Genomic DNA, 27,208 nt, shown 5'->3' with positions numbered 1-27,208 from the left:
ATCACCTCCCTGCTCCTGCTGGCCACAGCATTCCTGATACAAGCCAGGATGCTGTTGGCCTTCTTGGCCACCTGGGCACACTGCTGGCTCATGTTCAGCCGGCTATCTACCAACACCCCCAGGTCCTTTTCGGCCAGGCAGCTTTCTAGCCACTCCTCCCCAAGCCTGTAGCGTTGCATGGGGTTGTTGTGACCGAAGTGCAGGACCCGGCACTTGGCCTTGTTGAACCTCATACAGTTGGCCACGGCCCATCGATCCAGCCTGTCCAGGTCCATCCTGCAGGGCCATCCTACCCTCGAGCAGATCGACACTCCTACCCAGTTTGGTGTCGTCTGCAAACTTACTGAGGGCACACTCGATCCCCTCATCCAGATCATTGATAAAGATATTGAACAAGGCTGGCCCTAAAACAGAGCCCTGGGGAACACCGCTCGTGACCGGCTGCCAACTGGACTTAACACCATTTACCACAACTCTCTGGGCTCGGCCACCCAACCAGTTCTTTACCCAGCGAAGAGTATGCCTGTCCAAGCCGTGAGCTGCCAGCTTCCCGAAGAGGATATTATATATACACACACAAAAAATATCAACGAAAAATGGCTAGATTAATAAATAACTGCTCCCTATTAAAAATGCATTAAAAATCATAAGATGATCTCAATCAGAACACAATGGAAATTATAGACAAGCGGTGTTCCTTGTTACCTTTTAGAAACAGTATCTACTCACTGATACTTTTACAGTATGAGAAGTCTTAATAAATGCAAGAATTAGAAGCGCTGAGTTACAACTACTGTTTTATTCAAACAGCATCAGCTCTAGCAAATAAGCTATACTACTGAGGTATAGCTTTATGTACCTTACAAAAAGCCATCTCCTTTCTCTCCCAAAGTTTCTTCAAAGTTCTGCTCTCTCTTGAAATGTTATGTGGCTTTTTGTTTAATGGAAGTCCACAAGCTGTTCACTGGCATAAAAGTAAGTTATTGACATTATAAATCCTGCTTTACCTCTGCATCTGAGGAAAAATTCTAAATTCACTTAAGTCACTGGCTAATTAAGGTTTTTGTTTTATAAGCATTTCAATATTTCTACTTTTCACTAGTTATACTTGCTTCTGGTTTTGCAGAAATGACTGAAATATATTTCTAGTAATTTTTATTTGTTATGGAACAAGATGCTTAAGAATATGCTTAATGCTTAGGTAGGGAATCAGTCCCTATTCTGATATTCTGACAAAGAATCATAATGCAGTTTCAGCTCACACAAGGAGGGGGGAGGACTTGTAGCTTGTCATCTTTTTTTTTTTTTTTTTTTTTCCCTTTTTGCAAAGGAAACTTTTACTTCCAGGAAATAAACATTTATTTTATATGTCATTCCTTTGCACAACAGTCAAATGAAAAGTGTTCAAGTCCAAATTTTTAGCTTACATTTTCAGCTATTAAAATGTTATCCACACAAGTCAACATTCTTCATAAATTTTTTATATTATAATTTCAGTTCAACCAAAAAAACCAAGCAACCAGGCACACAACCAGCTGTCAACAACACCACCGCACAACAGCTGTCAACTGGCTTATTTAAAATTACACCAGGCCCGTAAGTTCTTCTTCAGCAACTGTAAGGCAGCACATGTGCATGAACTTGTGGAGGAAACATAATTGATCTTAAATTATTTTAAGTTAAAAATAGAAAAACTTTTTGATAAATTGTAGTCTCTAAATCAGATAAAATGGATTTAGAGGCTACAGTTTAAGTGGGATTGGAACATATGAAAGCATCTTGTGAAAAACAAACCCTGGGAAATACAAGAGAAGTTAAGAATGTTTTCTTTGTTCTCAGGCCTGCCCTGGACACATAGACAGAAGCTACAGATAATAGCTTATAATGACTAAAAAAGAGCCGAGCCCTTTTAGATGTATAAAAAAGTAACAGCATAAAAACACTGTTGCCCTAAAGGCCTTTAATCTTTTATAAGTCCCTTTGAAAACTCATTTTTCAACTCAAGGAAAATATTAATATAAACACTACTCCTTCCACTAACTTCATGATTTCTGATTAACAGAGTCCCCATATAGCTTTGGATATCATTTTGCAGAATTTACAATTTGTAGATCCCCATTCACCACCAAAGAATGAAGTGTCACCTCCACTGACTGTCCACACCATTCAAACACAGCTCCTTCATACAAACCCACACCCAGCTGTTCAATCTCCCCCTGAAGACCTCTGAACCATGTAAGTGAACAGAAGAGAGCTTCAGACCATTTTCAATAATAATAAACCACTTTATGATCTCCTGTTACCAATTTTACTGATTTCAGTAGTACAGCAAATATACAGTCACACTTCTTCAAAAAATTAAGTTACAGAACAGCTTGGAAAAATAAATTAAGGAAAGTGATAATGACCTCAGGAAAGGTTAATCATAGAAACCTTATTAAGGATTTTATTCTTACATCCTTGCTCTTTAAGTAGTCCCAATAGATTACTGCAAACTATGGCTTTATTAATGTGAATAAGGGTAGAAAACTTAGAGATAAAGAGAATATATTGCAAGGGCTTTTAATCATTTCAGAGGCATTCTTTATTTTTAAAGAATAAAAAGCATTAGATGCTTCAGAAAAATTTCTGCATATCACTTAGTAACCCAAATATCTAAATAGCTTTTTAAAATGGGAAGGAAGAGTCCAAGAACCAAGATACCATGGTGTGAATAGTTACCGCATATCAGCTGCTCCACATTAATTTTTTTTGCATGTGTAATTTAGTTATGTGCAAATACCAAGCTTTATAAATTATTAGCCCCCTTTCATTTCACTAAATGCTACAGGACTCAGTAGTTAATAAGATTAAACATGTTTAAACGCTGTCCTGAAAAGTGACCTCATCTTTGTTATAGCTTAGAATCATAGAATCGTTTAGGTTGGAAAAGACCTTTAAGGTCATCCAGTCCAACCATTAACCTAACATTACCAAGTCCACACTAAACCAATTAAGGGTAGAGTAGCAACCCCACACCTCCTGGCTTGGTGGCTGGATCATTTATAATGAAAGTAAAAACTAGGAATCATTAAGATTGGAAAGGACCTCTAAGATCATCAGTCCAACCATCAACCCAACACCACCATGCCCACTAAACCATGTCCCAAAGTGCCACGTCTACCCGTTTTTTGTACACACTTACTAACAAATGAAGTCAAATTTATTTAGAGTTCACTCTAATTTTCTAGTAATCACTATATTTTAAACTAAACTGTCAAGTAAAAAGAGCAGAACACTTAATTTTTCCACTAATTCCCTATATTTAGTCTAATACAGCTCTACTGTTACAAGTTCATTATTAACCTGTTCTAATGCTTTTTAATTTCTATTTGAGAAACAGTTCTTTGCAAGATATCACAAAATTATATGTACAGGTCCTGACCCTATTCGTTTCAATTCATTTACCTGAATGAGAATAGATTTGAGCCCGGTGTGGTTAAGCCAGCTATATGTGAATTATCACTTCTCAGATTAGTTCCTATGGTGGGTTGACCTTGGCTGATTACCAGGTGCCCACCAAGCTGCTCTATCACTCCCCCTCCTCAACTGGACAGGGGGAGAAAATATAGAAAAGCTCGTGGGCTGAAATAAGGACAGGGACATTACATTCATCATGCAATCTTCACAAACTTCACTTACATCAACAAAAAGAATTCCCCACACCAAAGTCAAAATAACATCATCACAACATCGACAAAGGTGGACAATTTACACACACTCCACCCCTCATTCCTTCACCACAATTACAAGAAAAAAAATTCCCACAATTGTTCTGCTCTCTAGCCATGTTCAGTCCATATTTTGCCCGTTACCTCTCCCAATTACTATCCTTATCTCTAATTCCTGGAGAGCCCCACATTAGGCACCACAAACATCTGTGGTTGGTTGGCCTTGGCCAGCCATCAGGTGCCCACCAAGCCGCTCTATCACTCCCCTCCATCAACAGAACAGGGGGAGAAACTATGACGAAAAGCTCATGGGTCAAGATGAGGACAGGGAGATCACTTACCAGTTACTGTCATGGGCAAAACAGACTAGACTTGGGGAAATCAGTTTAATTTATTGCCAATTAATTGTAACAGAGTAGGATAGTGAGAAATAGGAACAAAACTAAAAACACTTTACTCCCACTCCTCCCTTCTTCCCAGGCTCAACTTCACTTGTAACTCTTCTACCTCCCCCCCCCCCTGCACTGAGCAGCCCAGGGAAATGGGGAATGGGGGTTGCAGTCAGTTCATAACATTTCCTCTCTGATGTTCCTTCCTCACACTGATCCCCTGCTCCAGCATGGGGTCCCTCCCACAGGATACAGTTCTTCACAAACTACTCCAGCATGGGTCCGTTTCCTTCAAGAACGGACTGCTCCCGCTTGGGCCCCTCTCCACGGGCTGCAGTTCCTGCCAAGAGCCTGCTCCAGCGTGGGGTCTCCATGGGCTACAGCTTCCTTCAGGACATATATACCTGCTGTGGGGTCCTCCACAGGCTGCAGGTGGATATCTGCTCCACCGTGGACCTCCATGGGCTGCAGGGGGACAGCCTGCCTCACCATGGTCTTCACCAGGGGCTGCAGGGGAATTTCTGCTCCGGCGCCTGAAGCACCTCCTCCCCCTCCTTATTCCCTGACCTTGGTGCCTGCATAGGTGTTTCTCTCACATATTCCTACTCCTCTCTCTCAGCTGCTGTTGCACAGCATTTTTTACCCTTTCTTAAATATGTTATCACAGAGGCGCTACCAGGTTTACTGATTGTCTCAGCTTTGTCCAGCAGCAGGTCCATCTTGGAGTCAGCTGAAACTGGCTCTGCCCAACACGGGGGCAGCTTTTGGTGAATTCTCACAGAAGCCACACCTGTAGCCCCCCGCCATGTAAACCCAATACAGGGAAGGAGATGCTATTAAAGAATAATGTTGTCTTGGCTTTTGTTAGGAAGGATTGCTAACATAAAAAGATGCATCTATTCATATTTACCATTATGAATTTTACTGGCAGTCTTAGTTAGAAACCAATGCATGATGCAATTACACTATGATTTGTTTACTTGAAATGATCATCTTTCTAATTAAATTCAGGAGTTATTTATTAATTTTCTTTGAAGCCATAAGAGAAAAATTGTCTGAGATTCTCTTGGTCCCTGAAGTTGGAGAATGATCAACAAGAAAGTTCATGTTTTATATTTCCATGTCCTGTGAATTCAGCTAGCTAATTTCCTAGGTCCAAATCCAATCTTTTCTCAGTTTGCACCCATTTTGCTTTGTCATCTTCATCTCACTTAATAAACAACTATTTTTCTTATTATTTGAAAATAATACATGACCTATAGCAATGTTCTGTAGCCTACCTAAGGATGGGAGCTTTTTGCTGTCGATAACATAGAAGACCACAGTTAGGGGAGTATTTGACTCTTATAACATTAGAGTGTAATAGTCCGTTCCCTTACAAACTCAGCTGAATAAGATTTTTTTTTTCCCCTCTTCTAATTAGTCTAGGATATTTTCTGAGACACACTTCTCCAATGCTCTAAAACTTTTTAATCATCTATCTGACCAAAAGCTTCCCATCTCTTTATTAACTTAAAACTGTTCCTTTTCCACTTTTATTGGTGACCAATAACCTTTGTAAAGCACTTCTGAGAAATGTGTAAAAGATAATTATAAAACAAGTTTAAGATACCTGGCCCAGTTTAAGTGCAGGAAAAATTCAGAAGTCAGGGTCATTTTGGTAGACTTAGAACTGACACATGGGAAAGCCAACTTCAAACCTCTCATTCTAAGAATACTGTTGTGCAGCTACACATATCACCTAGGTCAAAGTTAATTTAAAGGCTGTGTGAATATACCTGCACATGCAAAGAGAAGCAGGAGGGGAGCTCTTTTGTTTCTTCCTGACAAAAAGACAGCCTGCAATTTTTGTTTGCAGTTTTCCCAGCTTGCTTTCTTATTTTTAAAAACACCAGAAACATTAATTCTCATCATCTCCTACTTCACTGATGCTTCCCTTGAATTCAGTGATGTGAATTGACAGTAGTTATAACCATTACCTGAAAGAAAGTCAAATCAAACAAAAAATGACTGGTAATTTAGATGTCAACAAAGACAAATAACTGAATAGTTTTTACATTGCTTAATCAAAGAATCAAAACTTCCCTAATCAATTAATTAGGTTACCATATAAACTTTCTACAGCCTAACGTGGAAAGCAAGGCAATGGACAAATGAAACACCGTCAACGGCTTAGACAATTTAAAATATAGAAATACCATAAAGAGTACAAAACATTCAAAGTGTTTTCACCTAACAGACTAATGATTTTTATATTACTGACACCGATATACAGAAAAAAGAGAATATGCAGCTCACATTCTTCATGAGAAATCAGATGTAATTAAGAGATGTTTCTAAACCTAAATCAATCTATTTAAAGGATTAATATTTCATTATCAACCAGCACTAACAGGGAAGGAAAGTTCCTGAGGCAAAATGCCAGTTCTACCACTTTTGTGCAAAGCAGTATTCAATCACTAGGGCCAACTTTTTATTCTGTGTACATAAAATACTATTTAGAGAAGTCTAGCAAACATAAGCCTTTTGCCGCTTGAGCTGTGCTTAGCGGCTCTGAAAATCATAGAATCATAGAATTGTTTAGGTTGGAAAAGACGTTTAAGATCATCGAGTGCAACCGTAAATGAATACTTGACTTTCTCAGTCTGTAGGCATGGCAAAACTCCCACTTGAAATCACTGTCCAGAGTATCCCTCTGGACCTAAGTTAGGTTCAGGAGCACACTTTTGAAGTGAACCTCCTGATTGTCCCTGCTTACTATTCATTAGCATCTAAGAATCCCCAAGTGAAGAACTGGATTCCTTTAGAATGAAATTAAAAAGGCAAATGGAAACTAAGTACATCCTGAAAGATGTACTCCAAGACCGCACTTAATGCATTCTAGCCACAAACAGGCATTTAGTCCCCAATATCAGAATAGACCTGGCCTGAAGCAAAAAAAAACAAACCACCCCTGGAACATGGACATCAGGATCTCAAAACATACTGTTATGCCCTACAGACCCACTCTCTCCTGCCCACACTACTTGCTAATGTAGACATAGCCTTTGTGTCCATTCCCCCACCTACAATCACTGGGACAATAATTACCTACTTACCTACCTCACCAAGGTGACAGACTGATTAGCTAGTGGGTGTACAATGTAACATGTAAAGTGCTAACTAACTATCCCCTTTTATTACAAATACTATTGAGCTGTTATCATCCAAAAAGAAAGCAGAGTAAAAACAAGAATTAATTTGGAATATCTTCGATTTCTCTACTGTTAAACTTTGCTCCAGTTGATTAAACTCTGATCATAGCATATTTATTTCATAAAAGTTGATAAAATTCTGACACATCGACACAAAGTGCGTTTATTGATTTTAGCTTTGTAAAGTAGAAGTCTGCCCTTTATATAGTAAGTTTTTCATAGGCCTGAGAAGGATATTTAATTCTTACCAACCAGGATCAAAAATAAAAAAAAGGGCAAGCAAAAATTAACTGAATCCTTCTCAATGTCATTGCTACGAAAACAGAAGCAACAAATACCAGCTAGTATTTTGTTAATCTATTTATTAATTCTTACCTAATTTTACCAAAGATTATGTAAGGAATGTGTGGATATTAATTAATAAAACAGCTTTTTCAAAAGTATCTTTAACATATCTATATTATATTTTATATATATTATCTATATTATATTAGCATTATATTTAGGCTTCCAAAGTTCCTTACCAATCAGATTTGGCAGTACAGCAATAGTCTGTTGTGAATTTGAAGACCCAAACTTGCAGACCCCTGAATGTGAGACAGAAGAGGATAAAGCAAAACACATACTATTACAAAAAGTCACTCATTAGGTATGTGATGAGAACACATTTTCTACCTGGAAACTAGGGCTCTGAACTGAGGCTCTGACTTACACTCCAGATGTGCATCCTGCTGTTCTTCTTGAGATTTTCACTGATTGTCCTTAGTGGGGCCTTTGTCAATGACTGTAAGACATGTTCAGTCTGAATTTCCCTTCACAGCAACAAGAAAAGAAAGAATGATTTGGGATTTAGGCCCAACTCCACAAATGCAAAATCTCTACATATCTGCTCTGCTGCTCAGTTTTTCTACTGCGCAAAATCCATACTGCCTCTGTTTTTGACATTTAAGTTCCTCAGATGGTCAGGATTTTGCTTCTGACATCCTAAAGCATCCCACTGTTGACAAGACAAAAGAGTTTAGTCCCACATTCTTAAGAACCAGAGTCCATAAACTAAAACATCGTTTTGCCTCCCAGAGGGGCTCATCTGACAGAGTTTATCTACCAGAGCAAGCTTGTCATACAGTGTGAGGACAATTTCTCTACTTCAAAATACAGAGAGAGGAGGCAATAACCTCTTCTACATAAAACAACTTAGTCTTTAGCAGAGTCATGCTGGATGTGGAAAAGTTTTAATTAATTTCCCTCATTTGCCTAATACAATTCAAACTCCCATCTTCAATCTCTCAAGAAAGCAAACTCGCTATCAGTCTACACTGCAGTATATCTTCCTTCCATGTACTGAAAAGTAGGAAGCATCATCAGTGTCCTGGTTTCGGCTGGAATAGAGTTAATTTTCTTCCTAGTAGCAGGAATAGTGCTGTGTTTTGGATTTAGTAGGAGAAGAATGCTGATAGCACACTGATGTTTTAGTTGTTGCTAAGTACTGCTTATGCTAGTCAAGGGCTTCTCAGCTTCCCATGCTCTGCCAGGCACACAAGAAACTGGGAGGGGGCACAGCCAGAATAGTTGATCCAAACTGACCAAAGGGCTATTCCATACCATATGACGTCATGCTCAGTATATAAACTGGAGGGGGTTGGCCGGGGAGCAGCAATTGCTGCTCGGGAACTGGCTGGGTATCGGTCAGCGGGTGGTGAGCAATTGCATTGTGCATCACTTGCTTTGTATATTATTATTATTATTATTATCATTACTATTTTACTTTATTTCAATTATTAAACTGTTCTTATCTCAACCCAGGAGTGTTTCTCACTCTTACTCCTCCGATTCTCTCCCCCATCCCATCGGGGTAGGGGGAGTGAGCGAGCAGCTGCGTGGTGCTTAGTTGCTGGCTGGGGCTAAACCACGACAATCAGATAAAAGGAACAAAAATGACCATGTTCTCACCGTCAGTCAAAAGGTAGAGTCCTGGCTTCCAATTCTGCCTTGACCTCACAGTTGTTATTATTTATACATGTGCCTACTCACTAATCCTATTCTGCCTAGGCTTCTAAATCAGGTCAATGGGCAAATAAGTCAGATACTGAAGTGCTCCCTGATGGAGGACCCAGTTCTCTTTGGGAATCCTGGAATCTCTTGAAATAGATTCTTCATCTACACAATGTGACATGATGAGGATAAATGCATGCATTCAGGTGTGCAAGTATGCCAATAGCTGCAGTATGAGGAGCCAGTAACTAAAGACAGATGTACCGGAAATAAATGCCTTGAATTTCAGTGGTTTTAAACAGACATTTAGAGGAGATAGCGACAGGACCTTCCATATACACATTCAAAAATATTAGTCAAAATTATTTCCAAACACCAGTATGACTGCATAGTCTAGAATATCTCATAATAAGTTTTTTCAGAACAAATGACTACTGGCACCACCAAAAATATTAGTACCTCTCAGTAATCAGTACAAAAGGGTGAAAAGTTTTCTGCCAGTTTAGAGAGCTGAAGTGAGGGGTCTGCTAAGTACCAGAGCCAGCACTGGGGGCAGCAGACTGCATGCTGAAACTAGGATTACTTCTTCCAGCTGTAGAAAGATCAACCCCATGCTCTTTTGGAACATAGCTTTGGTCAGACAACTGACATATGCAAACAGCATATACAGATAATGAAAGGGTAGATTCACTGATTAACTAGGTTCTTTTCAACACAGCCACACAATGCTACAAGGGAAATAAAAGCATTTTGGCACCTGCCTTTTTGCAAACTGCTGTAAATTTTCTTTTTCCCCTCACTTTTGAACAGCTATATTTAATTGTTTTGGTTTTTTTCTTAACTTCTGGTTCCTTTCATTTTCTGAACTATTGCAACTTATTTCAAAGACAATTTTTTGTCTAATTCTTCATGAACATTTCTAAGTTTCAGAAATATTTATAAGCAATATTTGCTGGATTACTCTGCTGTTTTACTCATGCGAACTAATTTACAGAAATCTCTATATTTATATCTTTAGTTGCATCTTTCAAGGAAGTCCTATAAATAGTATTTTTTTTAATGGAATTATATAACAATATTGTTCCCAATATATTTAATGTGAAGCTTAGTTCAGACATCTAGTGAAGTCTAGGTAACATGAAAATCTTACTGTTCCTTGGCAAGCATTTCTAGTGCAACATAAATTACTAAAAGCTACCGCTTTGGTACCTTGGTCTCTTTTCCATCTCAGCCTATGAACTGGATGATAAGCTAGATGGGGAACAGTATCATCTACAACAGTAATATTTCCTCCCTCCTCTCTCCTGCTCCAACTTGAATATTTAGTGTCAGTACGATACTTTTCCAAACAGAAAAGTTATTATATGAAAATACTGATCCAGAGTCCTCAGTTGAAGGAAAACTCCTAATCATTTAGAAATAGAATCATCCAGCAGGATCCAAGCCATACTAATTAAGTGGTTCAAAGAAAAATAGCAATGTTGGTCTGTCCTGGGGAACTACAGGCCTGTCAGCCTGACCTTTGTGCTGGGAAAGATTATGGAGCGGTTCATATTGAGTGAACTCAACAGGCAAGTGCAGATCAACCAGGGGATCAGGCCCAGCCAGCATGGGTTCATGAAAGGCAGGTCAGGAATAGTGTAGCCAGCAGGAGCAGGGAGGTGATTGTCCCCCTGTACTCGGCACTGGTGAGGCCGCACCTGGAATACTGTGTCCAGTTTTGGGCCCCTCAATACAAGAAAGACATTGAGGTGCTGGAGTGTGTTCAGAGAAGGGCAACAAAGCTGGTGAAGGGTCTGGAGCACAGGCCTTATGAGGAGCGGCTGAGGGAACTGGGGTTGTTTAGCCTGGAGAAGAGGAGGCTGAGGGGAGACCTTATCGCTCTCTACAACTACCTGAAAGGAGGTTGTAGTGAGGTGGGTGTTGGTCTCTTCTCCCAAGTAGTTAGTGATAGGACGAGAGGAAATGGGCTCAAGCTGCGCCAGGGGAGGTTTAGATTGGATATTAGGAAAAATTTCTTCATGGAAAGGGTAGTCAAGCATTGGAACAGGCTGCCCAGAGAGGTGGTGGAGTCACCATCCCTGGAAGCATTCAAAAAATGGGTAGACGTGGCACTCTGGGACATGGTTTAGTCTAGTCTACCCTTGACTGGTTTAGTGGACTTGGTAGTGTAGGTTAATGGTTGGGCTAGATGATCTTAAAGGTCTTTTCCAACCTAAACGATTCTATGATTCTATGAAATTTGCTAATATACAGATTAAATTTGAACAGGGAAGTATAACTGAAGCAACGATTTACAGGAGTGAAAGTTCAGCGATTAACTTTTCTGTGCTTCAGAATTGGCTTCTAGCCAGTGATCTTTAAGGTTTTCAGTTTAAATTCTAACAAATAAAAAAATTGACAGAAAAGCTGGAGCCATGACAGATGACCAAGTCACAGCTGATTTGACAGACAACTGAGTGGAGCTCTTTAAACAGTTAACTTTAATGAAACGGGAAGGAGGTAATAGTCTCCCAGGGCCATGTAACTGATGCTAAAAGTCTCAAGCAAATGATCTTGGAATTTCTGTATTTCAGAAATTATAGTTTTCTAACACAGAAAAGCACCATACAGAAATAGATCTTAGCATATTAAGGAAAAGAACTTGTGGCAGAACTGAAGTAAAAAGTAACTTTTAGAGGATGTGATCATGACTCGATTACATTTGCTATGTGCAAGCAAAAGAAGTCCAAAACCAGTAGTACAAATACTTCATGTTTCATGAGAGATACTTGAACAAAAGCTGACAGAATTAGGAGTGAGAACAACTGCATTTAAATTTAAAATGGGAACAACTGAGAGTCATTTCAGAACATTTCATTAAATAACTAGATGGCCTCAATTCCACAAAACAAGAAAGCCTGAAAAACAGTCTGGATAAGAGGGGAGGTAAAAAGAGAAAGTTGAAATAGGTAAGCCAAAACTTTGGGAAGTATTAAAAATTGTTGAGGGTTCCAGAGACTTTTTTGATTTTTTTGTTGTTGTTTTTTAAACTTCACATTTTCATACAAAAAAATACTTAAAACAGCATTGGTCCTTTACTAAATGGATATGGCTCTTCATATTAACACAGAAAATCCACACATAGTTTGTAAATGTTTCTGTTTTGTTTTTAGGGAAACACAGATCATATTTAAAGTGACAGTGAAAGAGTTTCCACTACAGCAGTTACTGAAGATGTTACAGAGCAGTTACTAAAGTTAGAACACTGTTACTCAGCAGGTCAAGACACCTCTTATCAAAGATTTTTAGAAGAACTGACTGCCTTATAAGTCTTGAAATATCACAAAAAAAACCAAGGATGGGAATGGGATGAGGGAGAGATTGCATACCAAGAGTTATGCAGTTAACAACAGTTCTAATGGTTTGGTTTATAAATGCAGCAGTTTTGAGGAACTAGACTTCTGCTAAGCAACTGATTTGGTGTCATACAACAAACGTAGCACACCTTAGAGTTGTTTAAGCAGTAAGTATTAAATTACATAAGAGAAAGTCCTGAGACAGCTCTGTTTCTAACAGGATCCCAGCGATACCCCCATCCTGATAAGAAACTGAAATATCTTTACCCACAAGATAGAAGAAAAATCTAAAATTATTACTGACAATACCTGTAGGTGACACAAAAGCTGTGAACTGGTAAATTTAGAAGAGGATATGATGATGTGAAGTAATTGGAATAACCTGTAAACCAGGAACAGGCAGAGACTCTCCTTCTGAATACAGCTAAATGTAAGGTTAACTATACAGGAACAGAGAAAGCAGGTTGCAAATGGTGAATGAACCCACCCTGAAAAGCAACTATTTTGAATAATATTTTAGTTATTGTAGATAGTCATCTAAACATGAATAGTTTGATGCCATGACTACAAAAGGCTGTTGTATTCCTTGTACAAATCTCAGTGGCATCTCAACTAGCAGAAGAGAAATTTTACTTCTGTACTTGTAGTAAAAAATATATACAGCTCAGTGTTCATTTCTCATTGTCTGTAATTCAGAAGTGATGTTGGAAAGGATTAAAAAGAGAACTATGAGAATGATTAAAGGATAAAAAAATTCACCCTACAGTTAGCATTAGGAAATCAATTCATTTAGCTTCACGATAGATACAAAGATTAATGAGTATCTTGGTCTCAGTTTCTAAGTGTCCATGGGTCAGATATCTAATATCAGAGGTCAAAATAGACAAGATAAAATAACAAGTGACTAGAAGCAAATCCTGGACAAATCCAAGCTAAGAACAGGGATAATGTTTTACAGGGGAAAGTTATTTTTCTATAATATACCAAGAATTGTGCAAGTACCTCCATCTCTAAAAGTTTTTTAGCTCAAGACTGCATTTTTTGCTCTAAAATTAATGGTCTTGGCCATACATTTCCTATTTGAAGGAAAAAAAAAAATCACAGTCTTCTCTTATAGGGTCATATATATCACAAAAGCTTTTATACAGGTGAATTCATACACCCACATCGACCCTCTAAAAGACAACGGGCAGGTGAATGCTCAACACTTTTAAATAGCGGGCCACAAGTTCAACTACTTGCCACAGTAGAAGACTACCCTCAGGCATTCAATTCACTCTCCCCTCCCCCTCAGAACCTGCTGAAGATGCATAAACCATTCCTTTGTTTTCAGCACTGTGGTGGGTTGACCCTGGCCAGCAGCTAAGCATCCACCCAGTCACCTACTCTCCCCCCCTGCCAGCAGGATGAGGAAAAGAATCAAAATAGCAAAAGCTGAAAACTTGTGGATCAAGATAAAGACAGTTTAATAGGTGAAGCAAAAGCCACACATGCAAGCAAAGCAAAAAGACGAATTAATTCACTACTTCCCATCAGCAGGCAGATGTCCAGCCACTTCCTGGAAACCAGGGCCTCAGCATGTACAACAGTTATTTAGGAAAACAAATGCCATAACCACAAATATTTCCCCCCTTCCTCCTTCTTTCCCGGAGCTTTTATTGCTGAGCACAACATCATACATTATGAAATAGCTATCCTAACTGTGTCCCCTCCAAACTTTGTATGCCCCAACACTTACTCACCGGGGGGGGGGGGGGGGGGGGGGGGGGCAGAATGGGGAACGAAAAGAGAAAATCTTGTCACTCTGAAACCACTGCTCAGCAACAGCCAAAAACTGGAGTTATCAACAATGTTTTAGTCACAACTCCAAAACACAGCAACACACAGCTTCCTATAAGAAAAATTAACAACACCCCAGCCAGACCCAGGATAAGCATTTAATTTTTGTTGCTAGTGGATACACACCATGGGCGACCCTGTGGTTTTACCTGCATGATTATGGAGAGGACATGAGAAAGTGGGATGGGAAATCTACCTCGACCCTAGAGGCGCGGGTGCCGGAGTTGCAAGGAAAAACAATCACAAAAGGCGGTTCCCCCAGGGAAACTGCAGCTCCAGTTTCCAGTGAGCAGTTCCCCAGACAGAATAAGAGGGCTGATTTTACTTCCAACCTTGATCAGGGGACTCTTGATTCACATTTACAAGGAGTGAACAACAGATACTATGACCAGGATTAGAGGGGCCCTGCCTCCAGCCAGGTGGAGGAAAGGGACAATCGGGTTTACTGGACTGTGTGGATTCGATGGCCTGGCACATCAGACCCACAGGAGTAGAAGGCTCTAGGGGACACACGTGCACAGTGTACCCTAATGCCATCAAGCTATAGAGGGGCAGAAGCCATTTGTATTTCTGGAGTGACAGGGGGATCCCAACAGCTCACTGTATTAGAAGCCGAAGTGACCCTAACCGGGAAGGAGTGGCAGAAGCACCCCACTGTGACTGGCCCAGACGCTCCGTGCATCCTTGGCATACACTACCTCAGGAGAGGGTATTTCAAGGACGCAAAAGGGTACCGGTGGGCTTTTGGTATAGCTGCTTTGGAGACGGAGAAAATTAAACAGTTGTCCACCTTGCCTGGTCTCTCAAAGGACCCTTCTATTATGGAGTTGCTGAGGGTTGAAGAACAACAGGTGCCGATCGCTACCACAACAGTGCATCAGCGGCAATATTGCACCAACCGAGACTCCCTGATTCCCATCCATAACCTGATTCGTCGACTGGAGAGCCAGGGAGTGATCAGCAAGACTCGCTCACCCTTTAACAGTCCCATATGGCCAGTGCGAAAGTCTAATGGGGAGTGGAGACTGACAGTGGACTATCGTGGCCTGAACGAAGTTACACCGCCACTGAGTGCTGCCGTGCCAGACATGCTAGAACTTCAATACGAACTGGAGTCAAAGGCAGCTAAGTGGTATGCCACAATGGACATTGCTAATGCATTTTTCTCCATCCCTTTGGCAGCAGAGTGCAGACCCCAGTTTGCTTTTACCTGGAGGGGTGTTCAGTACACCTGGAACCGACTGCCCCAGGGGTGGAAGCACAGCCCCACCATTTGCCATGGACTGATCCAGACAGCACTGGAACAGGGTGAAGCTCCAGAACATCTGCAGTACATTGATGACATCATTGTGTGGGGCAACACAGCAGAAGACGTTTTTGAGAAGGGAAAGAAAATAGTCCAAATCCTTCTGAAGGCTGGTTCTGCCATAAAACAGAGTAAGGACAAGGGACCTGCACAGGAGATCCAGTTTTTAGGAATAAAATGGCAAGATGGACGTCGTCAGATCCCAATGGATGTGATCAACAAAATAACAGCTATGTCCCCATCAACTAGCAAAAAGGAAACACAAGCTTTCTTAGGCGTTGTGGGGTTTTGGAGAATGCATATTCCAAATTACAGCCAGATCGTAAGCCCTCTCTATCAAGTGACCCGGAAGAAGAATGGTTTCAAATGGGACCCTGAGCAACAACAAGCCTTTGAACAAATTAAACGGGAGATAGTTCATGCAGTAGCCCTTGGGCCAGTCCGGGCAGGGCAGGATATTACAAATGTGCCCTACACCGCAGCCGGGGAGAATGGCCCTACCTGGAGCCTCTGGCAGAAAGCACCAGGGGAGACTCGAGGTCGACCCCTAGGGTTTTGGAGTCGGGGATACAGAGGATCTGAAGCCCACTATACTCCAACTGAGAAAGAGATATTGCCAGCATATGAAGGGGGTCGAGCTGCTTCGGAAGTGGTTGGTACTGAAGCACAGCTCCTCCTGGCACCCCGACTGCCGGTGTTGGGCTGGATGTTCAAAGGGAGGGTCCCCTCTACACATCATGCAACTGATGCTACATGGAGTAAGTGGGTTGCACTAAACAGACAACGGACTGGAACAGGAAACCCCAGTCACCCAGGAATCTTGGAAGTGATCATGGACTGGCCAGAAGGCAAAAACTTCAGAATATCACCAGAGGAGGAGGTGACACGTGCTGAGGAGGCCCCACTGTATAATAAATTGCCAGAAAATGAGAAGCACTATGCCCTGTTCACTGACGGGTCCTGTTGTACTTTGGGAAAGCATCGGAGGTGGAAAGCTGCTGTATGGAGGGAGTCCTATACGACAAGTCGCAGAAACTGCTGAAGGAGGAGGGGAGTCGAGTCAGTTTGCAGAGGTGAAAGCCATCCAGCTGGCTTTAGATATTGCTGAAAGAGAAAAGTGGCCAGTCCTTTATCTCTATACTGACTCATGGATGGTGGCAAATGCCCTGTGGGGGTGGCTGCAGCAATGGAAGCAGAGCAACTGGCAGCGCAGGGACAAACCCATCTGGGCTGCTGCATTGTGGCAAGATATTGCTGCCCAGGTAGAGAACCTGGTTGTAAAAGTACGTCACGTAGATGCTCATGTACCCAAGAGTGTGGCCACTGAAGAACATCAAAACAACCAGCAGGTGGATCAGGCTGCTAAGATTGAAGTGGCTCAGGTGGGTCTGGACTGGCAACATAAGGGTGAATTATTTATAGCATGGTGGGCCCATGACGCCTCAGGCCATCAAGGACGAGATGCAACTTATAAATGGGCTCGTGATCGAGGGGTGGACTTAACTATGGACAGTATTGCACAGGTTATTCATGAGTGTGAAACATGCGATGCAATCAAGCAAGCCAAGCAATTCAAGCCCCTCTGGTATGGTGGACAATGGCTGAAATATAAATATGGAGAGACCTGGCAGATTGATTCTATCACACTCCCACAAACCCGCCAAGGCAAGCACTATGTGCTCACCATGGTGGAAGCAACCACCAGATGGCTGGAAACATATCCCGTGCCCCATGCCACTGCCCGGAACACCATCCTGGGCCTTGAGAAGCAAGTCTTGTTGTGACATGGCACCCCAGAAAGAATCGAGTCAGACAATGGGACTCATTTCCAAAAAAACCTCATAGACACCTGGGCCAAAGAGCATGGCATTGAGTGGGTGTATCACATACCTTACCATGCACTAGCCTCTGGGAAAACCAAACGATACAATGGACCGTTAAAGACTACCCTGAGAGCAATGGGTGGTGGGACGCTTAAACATTGGGATACACATTTAGCAAAAGCCACCTGGTTAGTCAACACCAGGGGATCTGCCAATCGAGCTGGCCCTGCCCAATCAAAACTTCTACGTACTGTAGAAGGAGATAAAGTCCCTGTAGTGCACATAAAAAATATGCTGGGGAAGACAGTCTAGGTTACTTCCCCCTCTGGCAAAGGCAAACCCATTTGTGGGATTGCTTTTGCTCAAGGACCTGGGTGCACTTCGTGGGTGATGCAAAAGGATGGGGAAGTCTGATGTGTACCTCAAGGGGATTTGATTTTGTGTGAAAACAGCCAGTGAAGTAAATTGTACGATGTTACTCGCTATATAATACTGTATGTCATCTCATTTATGGTTGCTATATGCCACATCAATGGTATTACAGTAAGAATCACCCAGCTTAATGAAGAATGAACTGTGATGAAACTGTGTTGGAATGAGAACTGGCTTCAGCATACAGCAATCCAACACTGCACACCATCTCTCCTTCTCTGAAAGACTGTGATGACAGGTGGAACCCAAAGTCATGGACTAAATGAACTCAATGGACATTTTAGAGGGATGGCCCATAGATGAAGGGCAGCATATCTGTGTGCATATATCAAGATAGGGAAAGTGGTGGTGATTAATTAGAATGCATTGGAAAGGGGAGCGCCTGTGCATGACGTAGATGCTATAGAATAAGGGGTGGATACGGAGGTGCCCACTGTCGTGGTTTAGCCCCAGCCAGCAACTAAGCACCACGCAGCCACGTGAACAAGAAACTAAGAGGGGGCACAGCCAGAATAGTTGATCCAAACTGACCAAAGGGCTATTCCATACCATATGATGTCATGCTCAGTATATAAACTGTGGGGAGTTGGCCAGGGGGCAGGGATCACTGTTCGGGGACTGGCTGGGTGTTGGTTGGCAGCCAGTGAGCCATTACATCACTTGGGGTTATTTTCCACCTGGGTTTTGTTTCTCTCTCTCTCGTTGATCTCCTTTTCATTACAATTTTTATTACTATTATTATTGTATTTCAATTATTAAAACTGTTCTTATCTCAACCCAGGAGTTTTCTTACTTTTGCCCTTCCTATTCTCTCCCCATCCCACCAGTCGGGGGGGGAGGGTGAGCGAGCAGCTGTGTGGTGCTTGGTTGCTGACAGGGGCTAAACCAGGACACATGTGCAAGAGAATTAACATTGACATTAAGAGTTGAAAATCTCTCCTGTGCTGGGTTTGTAGTACAAGGAGAAAAGCATCTTTCCTTTACTTACATAAATGTTCTCACTCAGTACAAGGACTCTTGCCAAAGATTATTATGTGACATTTGGCTTTGCACCTAGTAGAACAGTGAACTAGCCAAGTGCCAGTAAACTAGCCAAGTGCCAGTAAGTGGTGCACTAGCAGCCAGTGAGCATACAGCTCAGGTACTATGACAGGCATATGAAGAGGACTATGCAATAATGCAAGTTCTGTGCCATAAATGAAAATACTGTGATGTCTAAAGTATTTATTTTAATGGAAAATTTCAAAAAGTACTTAGACACGTTTCCTTACATAGTTGCTCTATTTATAAAACCAGGAGCAAGAAGGTGATTTTTTGGGTTGAGATCATGGCTAATTTCTCAATTCTAAACTAATTGTAGCTCTTCGCTAGAATTTATCTTGAAGTTGGCTAAACCCATGCAGAAAAATTTCTGATCCATGTTTGGTGACATTTACCAAGATCAGAACTCTGTTCTGAGTTAACTTCAAACAGAGTTAAGGATCTAAGCACACTGATCTCTTTGCAGAGGAGATAAGATTTTTAAAAAAAGAAAGGAAAAGATACTTGAAATGCTGACTGCCCTTTCCAGTTTCCCTCAAGGGAAAAAAAAACACCCCAAAAAAACACCTTCCTGTAACAGACTCTTGATAGCTTGTGGTAAATCCTAAAGCATTTCAGCAAGAACCACCATGGTATTTTCCTAGATCTAACAGAAAAGGCACAGATCAGGGCAGGACCTTGGGAAGACATTCAGTCTAACTATTTGTTCCAAGAAAAACCCTAGTCTAGTGCCATTCCTAACAGATGCTTCTTCCACTACAGAGAAGGTCAGCCTAAGTCACAAACAGCCAAGTTCTGAGATGAAAGTGCCAATACACAGCTCAGCTGCGTGAAGACAGCAGTGATACAGCCTCTCCTGTTGGGGTGGGTTGAGCCTGTGCCTTCAGTTCATAGGGAAAGGGGGAAAATGTAATAATTTACATGAGGGGAGAAGTATCTTCACCTTCAGCTGGAAATTAAAATGTGGGGGATAAAAGTATACTAGACACTAGTAACTTTTTATGCTGGTAAAATAGTATTTGAATATTTCTGTCATATACAGAAGAAATAAAAGATATTTGCAACAAAAAAAAACACAGTAGGATACTTCCCTTGCTTATAAGACCCTAATATTCTATCATTTCAAGGCATTGATATATTGCATTTTATATTCTGTGGTTGTGACCTTTATTCAACCAATGCTTTTAACTACCATCCTTTTTCACAACCCCAGACCAGCTTGCCTTCAATTCCAGTACTAGAAAGCCTGTCTTTAACATAGCCTTTAGTAGCCCCCAGAGTGATAGCACACAATTTGATGGACATATTAAGTTCTAGTTTTTGTGGATTTGTAAGATATTTCAAAATTCCCACACCTACCCTACCTTTTCCCACCTCCATATTAAATTAGCTATCTGGGAATGCTGCAAAATCTTCCTGGAAAATCATAGTAGTCTATTAAGTAGGTAGAGGGGTGCATCACTCTCCATCTTCTAGTTTCATGTGTGATGTCCTCTCCAGCACCTTTGTCATCTGTTTTGAAAATCACGTGCTCTTTCTTACAACTGTTCATATATGCTGACAATATCAATTAAGTAGAGTCCACCATAAGGTGTAAGACTAAGAGGAAATTAAAAAATGAAAATGTAATAATCAATAGCATAACATAGTTCTCAGTTTTTAGAGCATGAAAATGTCTTTCATTACTTTAAAAATGCATGATTTTTGTTTATAACAAAAATGATATTTCAGTAAAAGCATCTTTATTTACCTGATGTGGATTTTAAAATCCATATGTATGTAGGTATATGCATGTATTTATCTGTCTATCTTGTGGTCCCAGCTTAATGTGTTAATATTAAATTCAGTGATAAAGATTTCTATAAATTGAATTACAAATATGATAAATGTAAAAATGCAAATAAGTAACCAAAGGGGAAAAGATTTTTCTTCATTAAATAAATTCTCAACTGTCCTGGTTTCGGCTGGGATAGAGTTAATTTTCTTCCTAGTAGCAGGCACAGTGCTGTCTTTTGGATTTAGTAGGAGAAGAATGCTGATAACACACTGATGTTTTAGTTGTTGCTAAGTACTGCTTATGCTAGTCAAGGACTTTTCAGCTTCCCATGCTCTGGCAGGTGCACAAGAAACTGGGAGGGGGCACAGCCAGAATAGTTGATCCAAACTGACCAAAGGGATATTCCATACCATATGACGTCATGCTCAGTATATAAACTGGGGGGAGGAGTTGGCCGGGGAGCAGCAATTGCTGCTCAGGAACTGTCTGGGTATCAGTCAGCGGGTGGTGAGCAATTGCATTGTGCATCACTTGCTTTGTATATTATTATTATTGTTGCTGTTATTATATTATTATTCTTACTACTACTATTTTACTTTATTTCAGTTATTAAACTGTTCTTATCTCAACCTAGGAGTGTTTGTCACTCTTACTCCTCCGATTCTCTCCCCCATCCCATCGGGATAGGGGGAGTGAGCGAGCGGCTGCATGGTGCTTAGTTGCTGGCTGGGGCTAAACCACAACATCAATGTATCAGAATTTCCTCCTAAAAGTACAAATTTGGGGTCCCTTGGCTTTTTGACATATGAGCAAAATTAAGTTAGTCAGAATTCTTTGACTATTGAGGTTCTAAGCTAATTTCCATTAACTACAGTAGATCACTTATAAAGAAGGAGGAAAATCAAAACAAACAATAAACCTAACCCACAAGAAAATCCTTTATAAGGGCTGAAAATAAAATATTCCTTCATCATGCATTAAAAAAATTAATATGCTCTTTTCCAGCAAATGTGAAATAATATCACATTGATATCAAGATGACGATTCATGTTTCCTCAAAAACAGTTATTTTCATATATGGATGTATATGTCTATATATAATAGAATACAGCAGTGTTTGTCATCCAGAATCAAATTAGATAACCTTAGAAACAGCTTCTCCAAAGTAACAGATACTTACCAATCTAGTTTCACCATACATCATCAGGATATATATTAAGTATTTGTTTGTTTTCTAATCGTAAATACATACTGTTGTAAATACCTAAAATTATTTTCAGGTGTTCAGTGCTAGTATAACTATGGATCAGTACAAAATAATAAGAAAAGGTTGCAATGCTCTTTCAAAATAATTTTCTGCTTTAATGAATAGCAAAGAAAATAGCCAATTCGAATATACTATCCAATATCAGCATTTTTAAATTGTGTGCATAAAACTGAAACACACATAGTATCAGTTTACCTACTTATATAAGTAGAGGAGACTGTCTATTTGCATAGGTATTTCAAATTACAGCAGGGAAGGAAGATTCATTGTTGGCTTGATGGGCCCACTTCCTCTTCAAGTTTGTTTTTTTTTTTTTTTTTTTTTTAAAGTCTAAGTCTTTGCTAATTCACCGAGTTCTGCATGTGAATCTTTCATTCAGCTAACACAGGTATAAAAAAAAACCCCACATATATATATCCTGTAGGTTCGGAGAACAAAAAAAAAGTCTTCCAGTTAAGACTAGTTGCAATTCATGCTAAATTAAAATGGTTTACCTTCCACCTGTTTCCTTTGGTAACATATAGAGAATGAAAGGATACTCATAATTTGACACCTTGCTTCACTGACTCATCTGCTATTTCAAACAAAAGAACACCTTTGCCTTAAGAGCCATGTTTTGCATGTCACAATACCTGCAAGCATGATACAAAATAGCAAACACACTGTCAAAGCCCTCCAATACTTAATTTTGCCAAAGCTTATAGATATATAGACATAGCTAACAAGATATTGCTAATTATTTTCCTAGATACTCAAGACATTTCCTGGTGAGAAAATAATGCATAAGTATATATAGTGTACAGGCACAGTATGTCCAGTAATGAAGGTTTATGGCTACAGTCTAACATTTAGGCCCAAACATTGCTTTCTGAGACCAGACAAAACTTTCACTGATGACAAAGTGATATACATAGAAAGCTAGAGCACATGGCTCTTACTACTTAACAATAAATATGTACATACATGCTTAAAACACACGCATGCAGAATATTGTACGGCTTGGTATATACTTATATTAAACACTAAAAAAAACTCATATTAACAACTACACTTTGGAGAACAATCATAAGGTTTTACAAAGTGTTCAGTAGTAATGAAATCCAGAAGAATTTGAAAAAATACAGGAGATGAAAACTAAATTCAGTGGAAGACCAAATTTCTTCCAAAGTACCTTAAACATTACAGCCAAGTTGTGCTAGCTGAACTATCTTTGTAATACACTTCAGTGCATATGTTTGACTTCTCACTTTTTAGAATTACAATAATAAAAAAGATACTTTGCTTAATTTTTAGAATAGAACAGGACAATGATGTTCAATGTAGTACCTAAAAGTGGTATTTTAATATTTAATCATGAAGAGGGTTTATTTTTTTAACTAATAATTAAAAATAATCTTACCATGCAAAAAAAAGTTTTTCAGAAATTACTTTCAACATTTTAAACTCTTTGATCCCATGAAAAGTAAAAAGATATCATTATTAATACACAAGAAGGGTGTACACAGCATAGTGTGTGTCACACAGTAACAGTAACCTACACAGTTAGGAGGGAAATATTTCACTTTGCAAGGAAGCATTATAATTTCTACACGTTAAGGGGGGGGGGGGGGGGAAGTCCTCTTTTCTGACCCAGAATTTTTTCTTTATATTTGCTACATATGTGCATTTGTATGTACGTCTAATTTTTAAACAAGAAAAAAAAATGTGGCACATATATGCTCATTTGTTCCTTAAAACCTTGTGGGTTAATACCTTTTACTTTGCACTTGCAACAAGTTCAAAGAGCATGCATGGTCAATTAACACAGCTCAGCTTAAGCTGTGTTCTCTCCTTATGATCAAAAGGATATACCTTTGCCCCACATTCAAAAGCCTTTAACCCACTTAGGTTTTTAAGTCCAACAACACTTTTCAAAGTGCGACCAAGAAGTTGGCACTTCTGAAAAAAGCTTGCCTAACATTTACATAAAATTAAGCAATACTGCTACTTTAAGTTTTGAGGGACAAAAATATTTAATAGGACAGTAGAGGTGAAGTCAATTAAAAAAAATGGATGACTTCAAGAAATTTCAGACATTTATGTTCCCAGTCTCAGCATTTTAATTATTATTTTCCTATTTTTAAAATGTTTTTGTCCATCTCAACCATATGAATGACCCAAACAAATAACACAAACTTAAGAACTGAACAAATGACTATGCTGGGGAAGCAGTGAGAGTGACTGAAAGAAGTACTGTCAGATACCTAAGAGAAACCCGCTAATTAAAACAAATTTTTAGAAAGTTTTGGTGTGGGGGCTTTTTTTTTTTTTTTTTTTAATAAATTGAAACTTGAATCTCTATCCAACCCTGTGACTTCAACAGTGGTTCACTGCTATACTGTATTTTACAAGATGAGATCATTAACTGTTAAACAGCTGCACATGCACAAACACTTTCAAATATATGACTGAGACTGACAAAGTACAATACAAAAAAATGTGTACACAATAACAATTTCTATACCAGTTTCTACTCAAGTACAGATATGCTATTAAATATAAAGCAGAACATTTACCTCTTTTGGTTTCTCGTACATCATGCTTACATCTTCAGAAGCATGGTTTATACTGATATATGCAGAAAACATTCATACAGGCAATCAGTGAGTTTTCTCCAAAGCTTTCTAAGTGATGGTTTCTTATCTATTTGCTCTAAAATCACCTTATTTCATTTGGTCTAAAGTAATGCCACAATTAGGCCCTAATCTACCATTACCTATCCATACACTTAACATTACCAGTGGGTGGATCTTATAAAACAATACAAGTTCTGCACTACTCATTGTAGAACCAAATCTCTGAATTCCTTCTCTGGATGGTATATGTTGGTATCATTCAATAAGTTTCATGCATTTTTAAAAACTTGGGAGAAACCTCTAGCATTACTGCAAGAAAAACAGGAAATGCAGAAACAATTTGGACCCGAGTAACAAGTCAAATGTCAACTGCCTCCTCTGTAGCAAATGTATATAGTTAAGTAATTAAACATTGATAAAATTAAACAAATGCAAGCTATCTGTCCTCTATTTTTTATTGGGTTTGGATCTTGAAATAGCCACAGCACACACTTCCACCAACCAAAAAATAGGCCAAAATGAGACAGAACATTATTAATGGTAGCATTTTATCTGTCTCCTCCCCTCCTTTTTCCACATCAGTTAAGGATCCCAATACCTTTCTCCATATACAGAAGACCAACTGTATTATTTAAAGTAGGAAACAACACATTCATAAACAAGCATTAAAATAAATTCTGACTTCCTTTCAACTCTCCTTACCTTATTGAAAAGGCAGTTTATCCCCCCAATATAAATCATTACTTTCACGTACATGACCCAAGACAAAAGTCTTTAGCATAAACACCCCACATCCACTTGGAACATTCCCATTCATCCACACACCAAACACTGGTGCAGACATATTTCAAGGCCTGCTAGTCTAAGGCAGAAGCTGTATTACCACAAGAACTACACAATGTAGTAGAGCACATCAGATATAGACAAATGTATTTTAATTCAAAAGGTTTATTTTAACACGAGCCAAATTCCTATTAAACAAACATTGCCTTTGCACACTTGTGGCTCCAAAATAACCTCTGTTTTAATTAAAGAGAAATGATACAACAGATTTTATTTCCTGAACAGTGGGTGGATTCCAAAGGTATTAAAGATCCTGTTATCCTCCAGAATACTTAAGGTTACTCTTCAGCTTCATGGGTGCATCTGGGTCTTTATGGTTTCTTTCTCCTTTTGCTTTAAAAATCAGTCTACAATCTGGACATAAGCCCCTTATCCCAGTTTGCCTCATTAAATAAAAATCACAATTAAAAAAAATGCAACCGGTGACCCAACAACCTTTCCAAGGCTCACAGACCAATGCAGATATTAAAGCCTGCCACCACCAATCTGCAAAGCAACTCCCCCTACGAGTTCTTTCATTAATCTGCTTCCTTACCATCACTCTCCTACGCCCATCATCGCCGATATTCCCCCAAAACCCCCTCACTCACCAGCCATCCTTTCCCTCTCCATTTTGGAAGACCGGGTTCCCTACCATATCAAAACCACCCATAGGAACCACAGTTATTTACCCAGCTACAAGCGCCTCGGCGAAGCCTGCACACGGGCGCACACACACAACGCGGCGGCAGAGGAACGGCGAACGGGTCACCACCGCCACGGCCTCCCCGCGGCGAAGGTGGTGAGCGCCCGGAGGAAACCGAACCGACCGCGCCATGTAACGCACCGGTGTGGCCAGCCGGAGGGAGCTGCACCCCCAACGGCACTTAAGGCGTGTGTGCCGACAGCGGCCCGCACTCACCCAGCAGCAGCAGCTTCAGTTCCCGACGGGCGTCCCGCTTGTCCCGGCGCAGCTGCCGCTCGATCTCGTCGTTGATCCTCCGGGCTTCCTTGGCTTCCTCGCTCAGGCAGCACGCCATGATAGACTCCAAAGTCATTCTTCCTAACTGGTTCAGACACAACCCCCACCCCAAAAACGCGAGCGCACGCACACACCCCACCAGAGCACCAGCCCCAGGGGACACAGACGCTCTCTGTCCGGGAGCCCCCACCCGGGCACTACAGGGCAAGTGCAGGGAGCTGCCTCGATGCCACACACGGGCAAGGAGAAAGAGAGGGGGCACCCGGCAGCACAGATCCCCCGTTCCCTGCCTCTAATAGTCGCCGCTTCTAACTCCTCCTCTCGTCTAAATTATGCACCAAGCAACATGAAAACATCCACCATAGCAGCCGCGGCGGCAGCAGTGCTATCTAGGCAAGCCAGGCTGCTCGGCACAGACACCCCTCTCCCTCCTTCCCTCACCGCTATCTCTGCCACCGCTACCACTGCCTCTGCCACCGCCTCCTACAACCAACGTGGTCCCCAAGTGTCCCTCGCAAACTACACCCCCACCGCCCTCCGAAGTAACCACCCCCCACGGAAATGCTAATGGCCGCTAATCCCTCCCCGCCTCACACACACTTCCCTATCGCTCCCTCTGTCCTAAAGCGAGAGTTCGGCTCCTCCGAAAGTGGGCAAGCCCGCTACCGCCCGCCAATTTCA

General features: G+C 40.6%; 1 protein-coding gene across 1 annotated transcript in view; it reads right to left on the bottom strand.

Annotated features, from left to right (window-relative positions):
- The window catches only part of LOC142596551 (guanine nucleotide-binding protein G(q) subunit alpha), a 165,502-nt gene extending 138,899 nt beyond the window's left edge, over nt 1–26,603 (bottom strand). The window contains exon 1 of the mRNA XM_075725738.1: nt 26,468–26,603. Within this exon, the coding sequence (XP_075581853.1) occupies nt 26,468–26,603 (136 nt within the window). The remainder of the gene's footprint in view (nt 1–26,467) is intronic.
- Nucleotides 26,604–27,208: the final 605 nt, after the last annotated feature.

The sequence above is a fragment of the Pelecanus crispus genome, chromosome W (genome assembly GCF_030463565.1).
Source record: "Pelecanus crispus isolate bPelCri1 chromosome W, bPelCri1.pri, whole genome shotgun sequence".
Classification (NCBI taxonomy): Eukaryota; Metazoa; Chordata; class Aves; order Pelecaniformes; family Pelecanidae; genus Pelecanus; species Pelecanus crispus.
This window is presented reverse-complemented; position numbering and strand designations above follow the sequence as displayed.